The 19,615-nt window shown below is 33.5% G+C and overlaps 1 protein-coding gene across 1 annotated transcript; it reads left to right on the forward strand.

Moving 5' to 3' along the window:
• The first annotated feature begins 3,457 nt into the window (after positions 1-3,457).
• LOC132055914 (ubiquitin-conjugating enzyme E2 2-like) lies at positions 3,458-10,200 on the forward strand. The gene is made up of 7 exons (XM_059447937.1): positions 3,458-3,503; positions 3,538-3,640; positions 4,170-4,303; positions 4,440-4,465; positions 5,362-5,451; positions 5,557-5,645; positions 9,716-10,200. The coding sequence occupies exons 3-7, from the start codon at positions 4,179-4,181 to the stop codon at positions 9,842-9,844; spliced, it is 459 nt and encodes a 152-aa protein (XP_059303920.1). The 5' UTR covers positions 3,458-3,503; positions 3,538-3,640; positions 4,170-4,178; the 3' UTR covers positions 9,845-10,200.
• The last annotated feature ends 9,415 nt before the right edge of the window (positions 10,201-19,615 follow it).

Below are 19,615 nucleotides of genomic sequence, written 5' to 3' on the forward strand. Positions count from 1 at the left end.
ATTTTATTTTAAAGATAAAAGTAAAATCATTGACACCATAAAGCAAGATGGACTGTTTGGTGAAAATAGGAGGCTGGCTTTTGAATGAGTTCCAAAAAAACAAAAAAGTGTTTTTGGCAACTTAATCGATACTAGTACTTCTTCCGGTCATACTATATGGGTTTTTTAATTTGGGTAAACCTTTTAAAAAATTCAATATCTCTAATTCTTGTTATATTATTTCTTGATTATGTAAAAATTCACTTATCTAAATAAGATAAATTTGAAAAACAACAATTATTTTCTTGATTATGTAAACTCATTTATTTTTGACTAAATATAAAAATTAAAAACACCATATAATATGGATCGAAGGGATTATAATATAGGTGGCAAATTGATTGGAACTACAACACATTAAGGAGTCACTATATTCTTCAGTTAAACAAACAAATTACAAATATATTAGACGAAGATATCTCAATCAGATTCCAATAAGATTTAGCTCTGATCAACTAATTTTGTGGCAATTTGTAATTTCCAGCTAGCTTAATCTTCATTTATAAAATGAAAATAAATAATAATTCTTTGCTTCTCATACAGCAAGGTGATTTTTTCTATTAAAATATTGAAAAAAAATAGTTATACATATGGCGTCTGTTTGAAAAATAGTAGTGTTAGCTAGGCCTTAATATATCATCACCATACTAAATGTCCAAGATTGAACTTAACTTATGTAATTTGCAATATCAAACCGTTTTCGATTACCCAATTTAACATAATGAAATTACAAAATTTGCACCTGCAAGGCTGCAACGTATAATACTAGATTTGTACTAATTTACTTGCTAGCAGAAAGAATCAAACAAACACAGAAGAGTGAGATTTTTTTTTTTGTTTCAATATTACTACTTAATATAAGAGGGAATGTGCTCCTTTTGTCGTCCTCACAGGGATGAAATTAAAATATTATAAATATTTTCAATCTTTGATGCTACACGTGGCTGCTGCTGCACCAATTGGATTTGCTTTTTGGTCCTTTCCTGAATAGTGAATAGGGTACTACTCCTCCGTGGGCCCACTATGATTGGTGTGCATTGGATTTGTTTAGGGATTTCTTTTCTTTCTTTTTGTTCAGTTAAGGATTTCTTCTCGCCCGTTATATATCTCTTTCTCCCGTTCTCTCTCCGTCAAAATGTTTGTCTTAATTTTCTTTTTTTACTTCGTTTAAAAAGAAATCTCCTTTTTTTATTATTTTTAATTTCAACTTTTTACATAGCATGTTTAAGATCACATGATTAAAGAATATTTTGGCACATTCAACATATCTTTAGTTAACAACAAGAAGATTTAAAAGTTTTTAAGTTTTTTACTTTCTTCAGTTCCGTGCCAAGTCAAAACCAGACAAACATTTTGAATATGGAGTATATATTTTTCTCTGATTTATGATGTTTTAAATTTTTATATTTAATTCAAAATAAATATTTTTTCACATGATAAAAAAAGATGTTAACTCTTTTTTGTTTTCAAATTTACTCTTATTTTAATAAGTGAGTTTTTACATAATCAAGAAATCGTATTAAATATGTACTATTTAATTAAAAGTAATTTAGTAAAATACCTCTTACATTCTAGTGATGAGTGGATTTCTTAACATATACCCAAATAAAAATACCATAAATATAGATCGTTGGGAGTACCTTTTAGTTTATTTTTTTCTCATACATTTTGATAAATTTAGACAACTAGCCATATTTTTTCGAACTTGCATTTATTAGGTCTCATTTTACATTTAAATGTGTCACACGTCGTATGTTCCGCTCCATATTTTTTCCCTCTCTATTTGTTTTAAACCTCCAAAATCTTACTTCCTTAATGAGCTCATATGTGCTTAGCTTCTTTATAGAATTATTTTCAGTAATTTCAATTTTTTTCTTTATTAATGCACTTGAATTAGTATTTACGAATATCCTTATAAGTTTCCTAGGTTAATTTGTGTAAAGACTCTAAACTAAGATTACAAATATTAACATAAACTTGACGTTATTGAAAAGTTTACTGTGTTATTTAGATGATTCTTGAAGATGAAAATATGAATTTTTTACTAAAACATGTGAAAATAAAAAATACATTAATATAACCTGAAATGAATTCAAGGTAAGCATAAATAAGTTTGAAGTAAACAATTTCATCAACGGTGAGAGTTGAAATGTTAAAGGAGTAGAATAAAATTTTTCATTTATATACCGGAAACATATATACTTATCTGAAATTTTAATTATTATGTGAGATTGTTACTTCATGTGTTTTTGAAGTGTTTATCTTATCTGCCACTAACTTCTTGACGTACCTTATTTTAGGTTTTTCTTTAAAGAACATAAAAATCTACTCTTGTATGGGTGTACTAAAAATAAATTAGTACATAGTATTTGAAATCCTTCAGGATATTTTTCATGGATAAGTGCTATTTTAAAAAATTATATATTTCAATTCTGGTTTCGGTTTGAACTTTAATTCCTTTGCATACACGAGTTATTTTTTATAAGACACAAAAAATCTTTTCATACAGTTTATATTAAATCTTATCTTTCCGAAATTCATAAAAATACGAAAATATTTCTCAATCTATGATCTTCGCCAAGTTGTTAGTTATCATACTTTATCATGTTAGTTTATCGAATATCGAATCACTATCGTACTTTATCATGTTAGTTTACAGAATATTGAATCACTTGTGTCCCTTGGGATTTGCTAATTTTCCTACTTTACTTTCTTCTTCATAAGTAATATTTTTCTTTAAAATTTCCTAATTATATGACGAAAAGGCTTTAATAATTATAAAAACTTATCAATAAGATATGGTTAACTTATAATTACATAGAATTAGTAATGCGATAAAAAACTACAACTCATATTGTACTTATTGAATAAAATTAATATTTTTATATATTGAGTTTGGGCCCGGACTTGGCACGGGCCTCCGGTAACTAGTTTTGGATATAAGCAATTTTAAAAGAGTGATTTAAAAAGTGTGAGGACCATATAAGGCATATGATGCAAATCTATATATATAAAATAGGAGAGGTATAAGCAATGTGGTTAAGCCAAGTGGCAAGCTAATAACAAGCCACTTGGCAAATTTAAGACAACAATAATAAGTTAAGACAAAGTTTTTTAATAACCAAAAAATATTCCATAATAAGTGATATATTAATTTTTAAAACTAGAAAATAAATTTTCATTGAACTTTTGAATTCAAAGTCAGCCTAATTTTTCTAAAGGTGGTTACAACATCTCATCTTTATCCTTATCAATTACAAGATTGATATATTATAATAGAAATCTTTTGCTATCGCGCGGTCGGTACGAAAACTAGTATATATAAATAAAATAGTTACTTAAAGTGGAATCCATTAAGGACCCTCTTGGACAAAGACTAACAGCAAGTTGCATTGGGTGGGGTGGGGCGCAGGTGGTCAAGTGGAGAGATGCAAATGCAAACAAGTGATATTCCCCTGTAGGACCAATTCCCACGCTCTGTTTCCCCTTTTGTTTCCTCAATAATACTACTGCCGACTTCATTCTTCGATTCCTCGAGAGCAAAATAGGACTCCATCGCTGAAGCAAACCCTAGCTAAGGCGATTGTCTTTTCCCTGTTAGGTAACTAACTCTATATATTCAATTTCTTCTTATATTATTTCTTGGATCATATGTTTATTATTTTTTTGGCTAAATTATCTGTGGATCTTAATAGTTGGAGGCAAAGGCCTATGGTTTTTCGAGTAAAAACCATTTGAATTTCACTTTCCTTCTCATTATGACAAAGTTGCATCGCATGATAAGGATGAATTTAGCTGAAGAATTAGTAGCTTTTTGGCTGTTTTCTTTTTGTGACAATTAGAGACAAAACCTTTTAGTTTCTCAGTGAATATTGTCATGATTAGAACAATAAAAAATATGCTGTCATAATTAGTCCATTTTAGCTAAAAGCCCAACTCCTCAGCACAGTAATTTCAGCTGTCCTATGCTGGATTTTGAGCTGATTAATATAGGATCGATAAGTTAAGGAGGCAGGGAATACTCATTAATATTAATCTTTTGCTTTGCTTCAATTATCAACAAAGGAAAAAAGTGATGCTTCCTATTAATTGCTTGATTGTTTTGTTAATTCTGTCATGGTAATGTGTAGGTAGTTAAAATGTCAACACCTGCAAGGAAGAGACTGATGAGGGATTTCAAGAGGTTACAACAGGACCCTCCTGCTGGTATTAGTGGTGCTCCTCAAGACAATAACATTATGCTTTGGAACGCCGTTATATTTGGGTCAGTCTTGTAATTAAAAGTTCATGATATATGTGCTTTGGACTTGGTTAATACTGCTTGTCTGTTGGTGCATCTATTTGGCATGTTTTTCCAGACATAACTAAACTAATTTCTGTTCTATTTTTGTGAAATGCAGTCCTGATGATACTCCTTGGGATGGAGGTGAGTTTCCCTTGTATTTAAATACTGCTCTAAATGTATATCAGAGCACCGGAGTTTGGCATATGTTAACTTGCTAATGGTTTGGTCTAATTTTATGTGTGGTTGTATATGCAGAGTTGATGTTTCAATTTTATAAGTCTCTCTGTTTTTTTTTTTTTTTTTTCTGTCATCTGATTTGTCATTTATGGATTCTTATGCTCCCTGTCCACCCCACACCCATTAATAAAAATAAGAATCTAAAAGAAAAGAAGTAACAAGTGCAGTTGTAAGTTATATTAAAATCATTCAGCGGGGGTGTACCTCTTGCACAAACTATTTATGATCATACTGTCAAGTGCTCTGATGGAAAGAATTTTGTCTTTGATCTCCCAATCCGAACTTTCCTGGTCATGTCATTTCTATGATTTTCCACCTGATTATCTGTCATCATTCGTGCGTAATGCCAAAAGCAAGTTGGTCAGTGAAGAAGTGCTGCAATCTTATCTTCTATGCGATTCTGCAATAGGTTCTTTGCATTTGGTCAAACTCTATGTATTTTTGGTGAAGTAGCTATGTGTGCAGCACAGTTGGGCTACTCTATCTGCTTAGCTTTAAGAAACGTGTATGTTGTCTTGCCTAATCTTGTAATGAAGGCACCTTACTTTGCTATTGTTGAACCAAATATATCCTCAAGTGGACTTATCTAGCGGTTACATTTTGTCTGGACTGACCAAGAAATGTGTTATACATTTGAAGCAATTGGATTTTGTGCTATTGCTTCTGGCGTGTTTTTAGTTTTTCAACAGGAAAAAAACATACATTATGCACTTTTTCCGGAGTGAATTATGTGTTGATATCTTCTTTCCTGACATGAATTTGCTACTTTGGTCTGTTACAATACCATTTGAGTACTTCAGGTACGTTTAAATTGTCGCTTCAATTCGGTGAGGATTATCCCAACAAGCCACCAACAGTGCGATTTGTTTCTCGCATGTTTCATCCAAATAGTAAGTTGGAGGTGTAATTTTGGTTTTCCAGTCATTAGAGAATTGGAAAATGAATTCTAATCTGGAATTTTCTTTTCCTTTTTTTTCTTTTTTTCTTTTTTCCAGTTTATGCAGATGGAAGTATATGTTTGGATATCCTGCAAAACCAGTGGAGTCCAATATATGATGTTGCAGCTATACTTACATCCATCCAGGTATGGAGCTCAGCCTAAATTTCGGAGTCCATAATAAAGAATAGCTCAGAAAAAAGAGCAGTTTATTGTTTGTTTCTTTGAGCTTTATTTTTATAGATACAGCGAAAAGATCCTTGTAACAATAGTTAAATTGTGATAAGGCGTAAGCAGTAGCTACCGTTGTGAATTCTACAGTGATCATAAGTAAGGTTCTCTTTTCCTTGTGATATCTGGATTACTCAATTGTATGCTGCTTCTGCATTTGCATTTCATGCTTGGATGTTTTCCATGTAAATTCTACATGAGAAAGTGAGTATAGAGGAATCACGGAAAAGTGATTCCAATTGTTTGCGGGGACTTGGTGTGTCAAGCATTTCTCCATAAAATTAGTTATGATTCCTAGAATGTCTAGAAAGGTTCTCTTTGACATTCTGGACAATGGAAGTAGGATTATCGTAAAGCTGTCCAAACAAAGGACCCTTAGCCTAGGCCAAATATCAGGCATTTTATCTAGAGGATGGTCATAAATATTTCTGTTTAAATTTAACAGTTCTCTCAGAACAATGCTCTCGCGGAGAGGGAACTTCTTAAAATACTTTCTTTGGTCACAACACAACTAACTTGACCTAACTGATCCTTTCGTAGCTATTATCTCTATATGTTTGGTACTCATTTTATATGAGGGGAAGTCTACTTTTCCAAAAGTAGATAAAAATTCCGAATCACCCACAAGTATAAACATTTGTGTTTATTATTTGGATAAATTTCTTGAGAAAAGCTGCTGATTATAGTTACTATAAAAAATGGGGCTAAAGAGCTACGTTTGCATTTTCAGACATATATTATTTCATTTTCAACTTGAAATATTATTTGCAAATCGATGTTTGTTTTATAATTTGGACCATAATTTCAACTTCAACGTGAAATAGGGAATTTGAAGTTAAAAAGCTTGTTTGAGGAGCTTTCCAGGTGGAATAATGGTTTTCATTCACAAAACTTAAATTTTTTTTCCCTAGTGACGTTTATGTCAAAACATAACTACTTTTAATTTATTTTTTTCAACTTCAACTAGAATTACTCTTTTGTTGGGGTGATTACAAGAATGACCTTGGAGATGAGTGGTCTTGAACTTTTGACCTCGCTTGCCCGTGGGCAAAACTTCCAAGTTTTTCTTTTGACCTTGAAGGTTTGTCCATGGGGAAACCGGGGGTCAAAAGTTCGAGATCACTCACTTCCAAGGTCATTGGGTGTAATTTCCTGTTTTCTTTCAACGTCAACAAAATATTATCCAAATGCCTGCTTAGCTCTTCTATGTTCTTCTCCGGAGAACGATTGTTGTGTGTTCTGTGGGCAAGTCTATTTGCTTAATTCCTAGACAGCATTTACGCTTGGGTGTTTCGATTGAGGAGTGAGATAGGAGTTCTTGTCATGGAATTTGTTTGTTAGATTCAAGTCCTTGATTTCTTCAATGATAGTTATACATATTGAACCCTCTTTAGTGTTCATTTCATTCTTAAAAAAAATAAAATAAAAAAAAAGGTATACCAGTGTTCATTCAACAAAAAATTATCATCTTTTATCAATTTATCTCATTCAAGGCATCTTGAGAGTACCACAAGTAGAAACAAATAGCAGCAGTAATAACTAGAAATAAATCAAGATTTACGCTTTTATGGAATCAATTAACCCCAATATAATAGGATCACAACTTTTGCAAAGTGATTTTTAGGAAGGATAAACCCATATCCTAATGAGTCCAGGTTAGGGATTGCCAGATGCTTCCTTTGATGAAGAAAAGGTTAGGTTCTGGTGAAAATTGAATTATAACTAAAGTGAGTGGATAGATGTTGAAATGGTGAAGTTTAATCCTTCCCAGAGAAACTGAAAGAGAACATGTAGAGATGATGTCATTATGTTGAACAAAAGATTTGTTACTACAGATAGTAATGTGAAGGGTGGAGGAAATATGGAAGGGCATGTATAACACATTAATGCAACTTAGCATCAAATTCAAGAACTTCTATTTCATGCTCAGTCTTTGATCAACACTTAGTTTATTTGCAATCCGCTAATAAATCCATTCAGGTGACTATAACACCTTGCTTTGGTGATGGAGTGCTTGTTACATGTATCACAAAGACAAATACTGTACTCATATCTGGTAGTGATACTAGCAAATATTCATTGCTAAGTTGAGCAGCTCTTTGGATCATTCTATATTTATCCTACCTTACTGCCACCTTTTGTTCACGGAGAAATCCAGCTTCTGGCCTTAAATTTACATACAGGGATGCAACTTTTGTACGTAATTTGTTGGTCGTCTATGCTGATATCGTAGGTTGATTTGTTGACCTACAAGCAGAAGTTGCTAATAATTTGCAACAAGATCATTTTTGGAGAGCTGAATGGATAGGAGGTACTACTACAGTCTTTAGAAGGAAAAGTTTCAGGACTACGATAGGAATGTTTCATGACAAGCGCATCCAAAGTAAGGTGCTAGGCCTTTTTTTAGGTGTTTAAGGATGTGCAACAGTGCAAGTTACACCCATTAGATAATATTCACACAAGTCTGACAGACCTTCTATTCCGGCATGACTCAAAGGATATTGACATTAGCTTGGAGCTTGAATGACTCATCTTAAAAGCATTGACATTAGACTTCGAACTGGTGGTTGTCGGGTGGGGAAGGAGATCAAACAGTTATACTTTGCCGGTGTGAAATGAGCGCCTCCTATCCGAATTTTACGGTCTAGCTTATTAATTCTTTGCATGGCATCTAGGGAAAGGTAGTAAAAGAAAGGATTATAGGGGATGATAAAATTTATATTAAACAAAAGAAAGAAGAGGTGACAGGAAATCATTTTCTTTCCTTTGCTTAGTTTGGGTGGAGCCTCTCTACCTCCCAAGGTAGGGGTAAGGTCTGCGTACACTCCACCCTCCCCAGACCCCATTTTGTGGGATTTCACTGGGTATGTTGTTGCTGCTGCTTAGTTTGGGTGGAAAAAACAAGAAAGGAGAAAAACGGATCTGTTTGAGTTATCTATCTCATCAACCTTAATTTCCCTCTGATATTTTCATTCCTTATTTTCTACACAAACTGAGTAAGAAGAATTTAAGTAAATCTCCCTTCCTCTTTTTCCCCCCCCTCAGTTTTCAAGCAAAACTTAAGGAAGACTTTTAAATGTATTATCTGGTTTTTGTTGTTAGAACATTTAGGATCATAAGTTTATATGTCTTTTAGCATGGTATATATAGAAAAAGTTGGTTGGAATGGTAGAATCGAGTCCTAAGCTTGTAATCATATAAACCAACTAATTTCGTCCAAGAAAATTAAGCGCCATTTTAGGTGACCTGAATAGCAAAAATAGGATTGGCTTGTGGAAATAGGAGTATGTGTTATATTTGTACTTATGTTTTTTTTTTTTTTTTTTTTTTTTTTTTTTTTGGGTGTGTGTGTGTAATTTCTTGATAGTATTACTTGTAATTTGAATTCATATATTTGGATTTCCTATCATCTCTAGATTATAGATGAACAAACAGACATGGACTTGTTATTATGAAGGAGGTATATTTGAGCAATAACCATATAACAAGGCCACATTAGTGTCAAGTGTGAGGAAAGGCATGATTAGATACTCATCTTATTTATTTTTTCGACACATAGAGCCCGTTTGGATTGGCTTATAGCTCGTCTTATTTATTATCTCTGTCATAACTCTATCTCCTTGTGTTATTTCCTAGATTATCCTTTTCTGTGAAAAGAAAGATAAAGATGTTCTGTAAACTTCTTTTTGGGGGTGGGGGTGTGGGTGGGGTTTGGGGGTTGGAGCTGGTTGGCTGGATATGTATGGTTACTGCAGTGTGTGAAAAGGTGATGTTATCGTAGAAAGGAACTGGTTTTTTATATTTACTGGGCTTGTTTCCAACCATCTTTTCTTCCTCTTCCTGTATAAGTAATAATTTGTTAAGTAGGGGAGGGAGGTGGGAATGAGGTTACTCAAAAGGTGAGTTGGGAGATATACAGTGGTAATTGCTCTTTACCACTGGAGACTTGCATGTAGAGGAGTTATAACTTTCTCTTATTCTTGCAGTCATTGCTGTGTGATCCAAACCCTAATTCTCCTGCAAACTCGGAAGCTGCTCGGTTGTTCAGTGAAAATAAGCGGGAGTACAACCGGAGAGTTAGAGAAATTGTGGAGCAGAGCTGGACGGCGGACTAATACCTCGAAAGAGAGATATTGCAATCTCAATCACGAGTTTTAAGGCTCATCTATGTAATATTTGGAGATACCTTTGTCTGAAATTTTAATTTTAGTGGAACTCATTCGTGCTCTGGTCCTAGCATAATCGCTTGTTGCTACTCCCCTCAATTGTTGTTCTCTACATTGGGTTGTCAAGCTCCTGTAGATTATGAATTCTGGTAATGGATTTGCTTAGAATGTGCTAGTTGCTTTTCCAAAAAAGATGGTTTTCAGATACTTCCATTTCCTCTCAAGATTGGATTTAACTTGTAAACCTTGTAGACCAGCAATGTATGATCATATATTCAAACGAAATGAAGCAATGACTTTCATGAGCTGTTGGATCAATTGCTATCCACTTCATTTTATTTAGTATTTAATTAGCAGATCTCTTTTGTTACTGATCAGCTATTGGTGTCACTAAATCTATCAATGGAACAGTTAGCTACAGAGTACTAAATAGGTCTAGCAACGGAATTATCAAAGCATGGTTTACATGGTTCCAAGTCGATTTTATGTTTGGTGTATCTAAATAAATATCGTATTTTTGTCATAAAAAGTTAAAATAGACATGCCAAGTATTTTAGAATCTTGTCCTAATATCAGATCATTTGTACAAGAATAAAAGATGTCATATTTGAAGGACCAAAGGAAAGACTAAGAGTTAAAAATTGCAGGAAACAGTATTGTCGATGATATCTGACGCATTATGGAAAATGAAGTGAAATTATTGTTGTTACATAGTTTTAAGTTTCAGCTCAACTTAGTTTCAAGTTTCAGCTCAACCTAGTCGTCGCGGTATATTGAGGGTTTTCTAATCTTAAAACTTGTTGCTAAATTTTTGGTATAGTCCACGACGTCGATCATACTAAAGGTGGGAAGTATTCGCTTTACAGTTGAAGCAGCACAGAACAATAATATTGCACTTATAGCCAAACCATCACTTCCTAGGGGGTAGAGGACATAGTTGAAATGGACAAAGAATGCTGCATAACAAAAGCACTAACAACAATGACTACACTAACACGAGATGACAAACATATCAAACTAGCAGAACGACCAGGGGAGAGGAAATCACTCAATATTGTCTTATGAACCGAGTCGGTACTCTTATGCAGAGTTCTTTTAACAGGTAGAACAAACTCGTATAATGCTGCGCTTATTAGAGGATGAAAAACGGCAAGTACAAAGCACACTAACTCGTGACAAAATACTACTAATATTACACTGCAAAGAATATAAGCATGATAAAATCTGGGTTTTGTTCAAGATTGAATTGTTTTGGGTTGAGTTATTGATTTGGCGGTAGCAAGAAGAGCAGGACGCGATGGAAGGTGGCGGCGGAGGAGGGTGGCGGGGTGGTGGTGAAATTTTTGACTAGCGCCAGCGACGGCGGCGGAAGGTGGCGATGGCGGCATCATTGATGGAGCTTGCCTCAATTTTTAATTAATTTGAAAATAGTTAAAATAGGCCAATAATATGATGACACGTGTCCTCCGTTAAAATGAAGGGTACATTTGTGCCCAAAGTATAACAGTAGGGGTATATCTGGTCCCAAAGTATAACAAGGGGTATATTAAGCCCTTTTCCAATAGTTCAGGGGTATATTTGGCCCTTTTCCTTAAATAATATTGAAAATATAAGGTAAGTCAGACTTAAAATACGTTCTAAAATCTGAGAAATAACCTTCCATACGATTGTTATTCTTTGATGCCCGAAGCCAAGCATCAATGAAGAGATTTTGATCTTCACGAGTTGCAATACTCAAAATCGCAAGTTTGAAAGAATGGGCCCCCATAACTTCCAAAATAAGTTCTAAATCTTTAATATTTGGACAATTAAATCTATCATTCAGTACACATCCTTTACATTTACTCTTTTTGAACAACTTATTACATGGAATACAGGCCGTTGCCATGGCTAGAAACCCTAATGGGAAAGAGAGAAGGAAATGAAGTTGGGTAGAAATGACGTTGTAGAAACTTGGAGGGGCTAAATACATGGGCCGATTGAAACAGGATGGGCCAAATGGGCCGTTGAAATCGATGTGGATACAATTTACACATATGTGCTTTCAAGTTGAAGGCTTTCAAGGATGGGCTAAATCAATGGGCCAAATGGGTGGGTTGAAATAGATGTGGATTAGTGTTTTAAAAAGGCGAGGGAGTAAGGCGGGACGTTTTACATTTGCTTTGGCGAGACGTAAGGCTCGAGAGGGGCGTAAGCCCCATGGATATTTAATTTTTAGTATTTCATAAAAATTAGTGGCCTAAAGCTAAATTTAAATGTGAGGCCTTAAGTATAAACACATACACAAAAAATTTAGTGTTGCCTTTTTATTTTTCATACTTGTTGTCTTTTACTTCATATAGTAACATTAATATTTATATTAGTGAGGATCAATTCAAGTAAATAAGATGTTAGCTATGTGTTTTAAAGACATTACTTAGGATGTTATTGTAAAACTTTATTTAATAATATGAAGATTTGAGTAGTTTAGTTCAAAGTTTTAAAATATTGCTCTTAAAATGTAGATAGTGTTTTTTTCTTTCTTTTGTTATATATATTTTGTTATATATATTTTGTACTTCTTTTTATAATCTTCAATACTAAAAATTTCATCGGTAAAATTTTTTGGGGCCTCAAAAGTTTTGGAGCCTAAAGCAAAAGCATTACTAGTCTCACCTGTTAGTCACCCCTGCTTACAACTTGTAATTATATATAACATAATTTTACAAGTATAAACAATACAATGAAATAAAAGCTATTACGGAATACAAATCAACTCTAGCATCTTAACTTTTCAATAATGAAAAAATCACAATTTCTTAAAACAATATTACTATCACACTCTTTATTTTATATCAATAAACTTTATCGATGTTATAATTAAAACTTAACTCCTTCATGAATAAAATTAAAATTACTTTCAAATAGCGAAATAATAAAATATGATAATTTTGATAACTAAAGACCAATGACAAGTGAAATGTACAAATTGGCTATGTATTTTTAAAAGAAATATTAAGTGATATTCACCCTCACGATGTTCTCAAATAGTAAATATGCAATACTAAGATTTGTTACTTGAATTACACCCAATCTTCTTATTTATATATATGAAAAACTATTAAGTATCATTCATTTGTTAAAGAATTATGAGGATTTTAATTAAGAAATTTAGGCGAGCCCCGAGCGTTAGGCGTATTTAGGGCGTACAGTCAGGCGCTTAAGGTGTAAGCCTCACAGGAATTAAGCCCTTAACGTGAGCCCCGGGGCATTTTGCCAATGCTTCCCCTGAGGCGAGTATTTCAAACACATACAATTTACACATATGTGCTTTCAAGGGATTTTGTTGAAGGCTTTGCCTTTATCCACAATAAATTTTTTATAAAAAAAAAAAAAAGAGTCTTGGCCATTTGCACACTCTTTAAGAAACTACTTCAAAAATATGTAAATTAATATTTATAGTTAAATAGAGGATCACATAACATTTAATAGTGGCAAGATAAAGTTAATTATTTTTTGATTTAATAAGTGGATGTTACACTTTTTTAATCAGGAGTAATAGGAAGCAAAAATAAAATCTTATGGAAAACAATAATAATACCATAGTTACGAACGACAATGTAACTAGTTTTTTAGAATAATAAAATAGTTTAAGATCTCGAAAAACTAAACTTATCTCAAATAAAAATATATAAAAAATACTAAAAATGAATAAAAAGTTGGAAGGATAGGAAAGGGTAAAAAGGAATAAAATTAACAAATAGCAATTTTGGAAGCTCTAGTGTTAGCATAAAAACCAAAGACGGATGAGCTAATCTATCGTCACAAATCAGAAAGGATTTTCTAAAATGAAAAAAAAATATTAAAGCTTGAATTGATTTAGTATCGATGATGCTTTATGATAGATCAAAAATGGATTTTAGTAGAAGAAAGAATTATTCACTTTTTCCAAAAAATCAGTGTTCGGCCATGAAAATTGTTATATGCCATATTTGTATAAAAGGGCATAGTAGTCAACTGACAGTGGTATAGGAGGGTATAATAGTCAATTCACAGCTAAGTGACAGCTGGAGGTAGTTAGTAGAAGTAACCGACTTGTTAGAGGTTGTTAACAGTAATAGTCGGTTAAGTAATTCGGTACATATACAAAGACACAACTCATTGTAATCCATTCATTGATTAGTGACAATAAACTCTATCTCTCTTTGTCTTTTCTATTGGTATCTCTCCTTCGGTAAAATTTTATTCTTCTCCATTGATCTCTTAGGTTTTGTGTTAAGCCTCAAAAGTTTGGAATGTGACGGTAACTCAAGAACCGATGAAAGGACAAATACAAACAATGGGTACAACGATGGAAGAAATCATTGATTGTAGGGTCAAAATCGAGCTCCTCGGAGAGAGGAGATCCGTATGGCGATATGCGCGTCGATGGTGGAGGAAATCGAATGGAAGAGGAAATCGCGGTGGAAACCCTAATTTCATAAACACTCGTTACTCGAATTTCCCGGATTATATATAGAGGCCGGATTTGTCGATAATTTTCGAGGTCGACGAAACACCGGAAGTATGAAATTAATACAATGAAGATTCCAAATTAGCTAGATTATGTGCGTGCTTTGAATCTCAATTTAGCCATCTATGAGCGATGATCCTATGGCAGTTGATCGGATTGAGGCAAAATGGGAGTGTCCAAGAATTTTTGGACAAATTTGATGAAACCATAAATCACAATTTCTTAAAAGATTGATTATATTAGGATGTTATCACCAAGAACCTGAAAGCGTTATAAATTTTCACTATATCGAACAATTGTTAACCACCCTTATTGGAACTCTTACAAGAATTATCGATAATATAATTAAAACTTAACTCCTTCATGAATAAAATTAAAATAGATGAGTTAGCTTTAATGGAAGAGAGTACTTTCAAATAGCGGGTAAAGAGTAAGACGGTTCATGTACTTCGGTGGATTCGGGTGCCACACAATAATATCGATATTGCTCGGAGATATGATAATTTTGATAACTAAAGACCAAGTACAAGGTGACTGGAAGATATAGATTTCATGGCTGATATGTTGGTGATTCCACTAGGAGGGGCGATGTTGTTCTTGGTATTTTTAAAATTAAATGAATTTTAGAGACATTTCATGATTCAATGGAAGGAAGGTTTCACTCGGTGATATTCACAATGTCAAAATGCACGATTGTTGAGTAAGCCGGCCACCGAACACGATGACAAATAGTAAATATGCAATAGTCTAAGATTTGTTACTTGAATTCTCTCACAGCCAATCTTCTTATTTATCCCATAGATGAAAAAAAGATGAAATTGAAAAGATCATTCATTTGTTAAAGATTCTTTTCCTATAGTCATGGTTAAAAAGGAAGATGGTCAGATTATGTATTGACTATAGAAAACAATTAAAGACAAATTCCATATCCTAGGAACTTTTAGATGAATTGGGAGGGTCCAAATTCTTCTCTAAATCGGGACCTTAGTGATACCACCAAATTAGGATGGCAGATTCAGACATTGAAAAGACAGCATTTAGATCACACAATGGGCACTATGAATTTGTTGTCATGCCATTTGGTTTAACAAATGCACCATCTACTTTTCAGAGTTTGATGAACACCATTTTTCAACCTTACCTACGGAAGTTCATTCTTGTATTTTTTGATGATATATTAGTCTACGTTCCTCTTGTCTTCCCATTTATCGCACTTAGAGTTAAAAAGCCAAAAGTCTTTGAACATCACACTCTGTTGTCAAACTTAGCAAATTTCTTTTGGCAAGATGGAAGTAGATTATCTTGGTCACATTATCACTCGGGAGGGTAGCAATGATCCTCATAAGGTCATAATGAAGGAATTTACAAGGAACTCGAGGGTTTTTAGGTCTTACCGAAGGTTTTCTTTTGTGAGGGGGTATGGTGTAATTGAAACAAAAGGACACAGTCAGAATGGTCCGAAGGGATATCCAAGATAAATTACTCCCTCGGATAAAAAAAATTTTTCCCTAAAAGTCCGAACGCGGTATGGCTATTTTAATGCAAAATGACTCCTTAGCATACATGAGAAACTACATCACAACTCCAAGAAAAAATAAGTAAATTGACTAAAATAGGCATTACTTAATTGGAGGCATTTCTTTATTAAGACGATAAATAGGCATTGGGATTTGATCACATAACATTTTCTACAAGAGGAAGGACAACTTAGTAGCGAAAAGATTTGTCCAAATCCAACTGTTAATTACATTTCGATTTAGGACTTGAGACCGCAAGAATCGCTCTTACAATTTTTTTCCAACCCCAAAAAAAAAAAAAAAAGATCCCCAACTCGACGACATTAATTTCTTGACACTTTTTTAATCCGGAGGGCCAAAATTATTGGAAACAAGATGTTTAATGTCAAGAAGTGCACGGTTTGTCGGAATAAAGAAAATGTCTCCAGTATGGAAAATAATAATAATAATAATAATAATAATACCATAGTTACGAACGACAATGTAACTAGTTTTTTAGAATAATAAAATAATTTAAGATCTCGAAAAACTAAACTTAACTCAAATAAAAATATATAAAAAATACTAAAAATGAATAAAAAGTTCGAAGTGTTATATGGTCGAAACCTCCCCTAAGGATAGAAAAGGGGTAAAAAGGAATAAAATTAACAAATAGCAATTTTGGAAGCTCTAGTGTTTGCATAAAAACAAAGACGGATGCGCTAATCTATCGTCACAAATCAGAAAGGATTTTCTTTTGAAGGGAAGATAAAAAAAATATTAAAGTCAATCGATGAATAGGAGATTTAGTATCGATGATGCTTTATGATAGATCAAAAATGGATTTTAATAGAAAAGACACAGAATTTCATTCACTTCTCTCTTTGTGTCTTTTCTATTGGTATCAAAAAATTATTCTTCTCCATTGATCTCTTAGGTCTACAGAATTGTGTTAAGCTCAATTAACACGTTCCAAAAATTCAATATATTTGGAATTTAAAAAACAAACAAAATCTTATTTTTCACTTTTTTCACAACCAAAAACTTGTTAAAAAGTACATTTATATTATCTGCAAAAGCTGTGACACAAAGACAACTCCAACTTCAAAATTCCAAAGAAAAGTGATTTTTTTTTTTTTTTAATTTCTATGGTCAAACGCCTACTAAAACAAGAATACTGAAAATTGAGATAAAGAAGATTAACATAGGAAGAGAAAAGGGAAAAGTAGAAAAATAATGATAGAGATGGTGAATATAGCAAGATAGAGAAAGTAGAAGTACAGCAGAAGATGTAAGTTCAAGGGTGAATCTATCTATGTAACAGAGATGCAACTTTTGTATGGAATTTGTTGTTTGTCTATGTTGCCATGTTGGCACTTAGGTTGATTGTTGACCTGCAAGCAGAAATTTGCTAATAATTTGCAATAAGAGAACTAAATGGATAGGAGGTACTACTACGGTTTTTAGAAGGAAAAGTTTTAGAACTGCGATAGGAATGTTTCATGACAAGCACATTCAAAGTAAGGTGCTAGACCTTTTATATAGGTATTTTAGGAAGTGTAAGTTACGCCTATTAAGCAATATTCACACGAGTCTAAGAAGCTTATATTGTGGCATGGCTCAAGGGATATGGACATGTGGAGTTTGGATGACTCATCTTAGAAGCATTGACATTAAATTCTGATCATGCCATTTTCTATCCTCTGCTTGGTTTGGGTGGAAATACAAGGAAGGCAAAAAAGAAGATCTGTTTGAGCTATCTATCTCATCAACTTTAATTTCCCTCTGATATTTGCTTTCCTCATTTTCTACACAAACCGAGTGAGAGAAGAATTTGAATAAATCTGCCTCTCTGTTCTTTTTTTTTTCCCGCTTTCCAAGCAAAGCTTAATGAAGACTTGAAATATTTTATCTGGTTTCTGTTGTAGAACATTTAGGATGATAAGTTTTTCGTTCTTTTCGCATGGAATATAGAAAAAGTTGGTTGGAATAGTGAGTCATGAGCTTGTGAATTATATACCATTCAAATTTTCTCCCAGAAAATTATGTGCCATTTTGGGTGACCTGAGTAGCGAAAATAGGACAACCCTGTGGAAAAAGGACTGGTTTATATTTGTACTTTTTGTGTGTGTGTGTATAATTTCTTGATAGTGTTACTTTTAGTTGAAATTCATTATGTTTGGATTTCCTGTAATCTCTACATCATAGAGGAACCAACATACACCTCCTGATGAATGCGCTGTCCAAGCACTTGTGTTGATTATTTAGTGTAAAGCATGAGGAGGGGGGGCATCAGATTAGAAACTCATCTCATTTATTATCAGTATCATAACTTTATCTACTTGAATACTGCTGTTTCCTAGTTTATCCTTCTCTGTGAAAATAATGAGACACTTATTCTGTAATTATTTTTTGGGGTGGGGGATGGAGGTTGGGATTGTTTATGGTGGTTGATTGGCTGTACAGTTACGGCACGGAGTGTCTGTGTGCGAGAAGGTGATGTTATAATAGAAGGTTACTGGTCTTACATGTACTGGGTTTACTCCAACCCTCTTTTGTCCCTCTTGCTTGTATAAGTAATAATTTGTTCGTTGTCGTTGGTTTTACCACTGGAGACTTTCATGCAGACGAGCACCGTACACCTTCAGAAGAGAACTTCAGATTTCTTGTTTGCATAAATGCTTAATAACTTTATCTTATTCTTGCAGTCATTGCTGTGTGACCCAAACCCTAATTCTCCTGCAAACTCAGAAGCTGCTCGGTTGTTCAGTGAGAATAAGCGGGAGTACAACAGGAGAGTTAGAGAAATTGTGGAGCAGAGCTGGACGGCAGACTGGTACCTCGAAATAGAGATTATTACAATCTCAATCACGAGCTTTAAGGCTCATCCATGTAATGTTTCCAGATACCTTTGTCCGAAATTCTAATTTTAGTGGAACTCCTTCGTGCTCTGGTCCTAGTATAATTGCTTGATGCTACTCCCCTCAATTGTTGTTCTCTGCATTGGGTTGCCAAGCTCCTGTAGATAATGAATTCTGGTATTGGATTTGCTTAAAATGTGCTAGTTGTTTTTCCAACGGAGATGGTTTTCAGATACTTCCATTTCCTCTGAAGATTGGATTTAACTTGTAAACCTTGTAGACCAGCAATGCATGATCATATATTCAAACGAAATGAAACAATGACTTTCATGAGCTGTTAGGTCAATTGCTATCCACTTCATTTTAGTTAGTATTTAATTAGCAGATCTATTTTGTTACTGATCAGATATTGATGTCACTAAGAGCCCGTTTGGCTTAAGCTTATAAGCCATTTTGTGCTTAAAATAAGTTAAAAATAAGTTATCTCCCGACACTTTAAAAAAGCGACTTATGTCGTTTTACTATTAAGCGCTTTTTTTAATAAGTTGGCTCTATCAATTGCTTTTTTTAAGCCCATCCAAGCAGGCTCTAATAAGCCCATCTAGCTTATTACCATAATCTATCAATGAAACAGTTAAAGCTGGGTTTACGTAGTTCTAAATAGGTCTAGCAATGGAATTATCAACGCATGGTTTACATGGTTCCAAGTCAATGTTAAACTTGAGTCATGCAACAAAATTTGGTGAGAAGAGTGATAATAGACTTTTGGACATTGTAAAGGTGACTGAGAATCTTGCCAAAAGTATTTTTAGAATCTTGTACTAATATTTAGCATGTCATATCATTTGTACGAGAATAAAAGATTGTCATT

Source organism: Lycium ferocissimum, chromosome 5 (genome assembly GCF_029784015.1).
Source record: "Lycium ferocissimum isolate CSIRO_LF1 chromosome 5, AGI_CSIRO_Lferr_CH_V1, whole genome shotgun sequence".
Lineage (NCBI taxonomy): Eukaryota > Viridiplantae > Streptophyta > Magnoliopsida > Solanales > Solanaceae > Lycium > Lycium ferocissimum.

Bases quoted from the DNA above. Each gene is read 5' to 3' on its own strand.
- LOC132055914 (XM_059447937.1), top strand. From the start codon at position 4,179: ATGTCAACACCTGCAAGGAAGAGACTGATGAGGGATTTCAAGAGGTTA. The intron at 4,304-4,439 runs GTCAGTCTTGTA...TGTGAAATGCAG, and splicing joins TGGAACGCCGTTATATTTGG to TCCTGATGATACTCCTTGGG. The intron at 5,646-9,715 runs GTATGGAGCTCA...TTATTCTTGCAG, and splicing joins CTATACTTACATCCATCCAG to TCATTGCTGTGTGATCCAAA.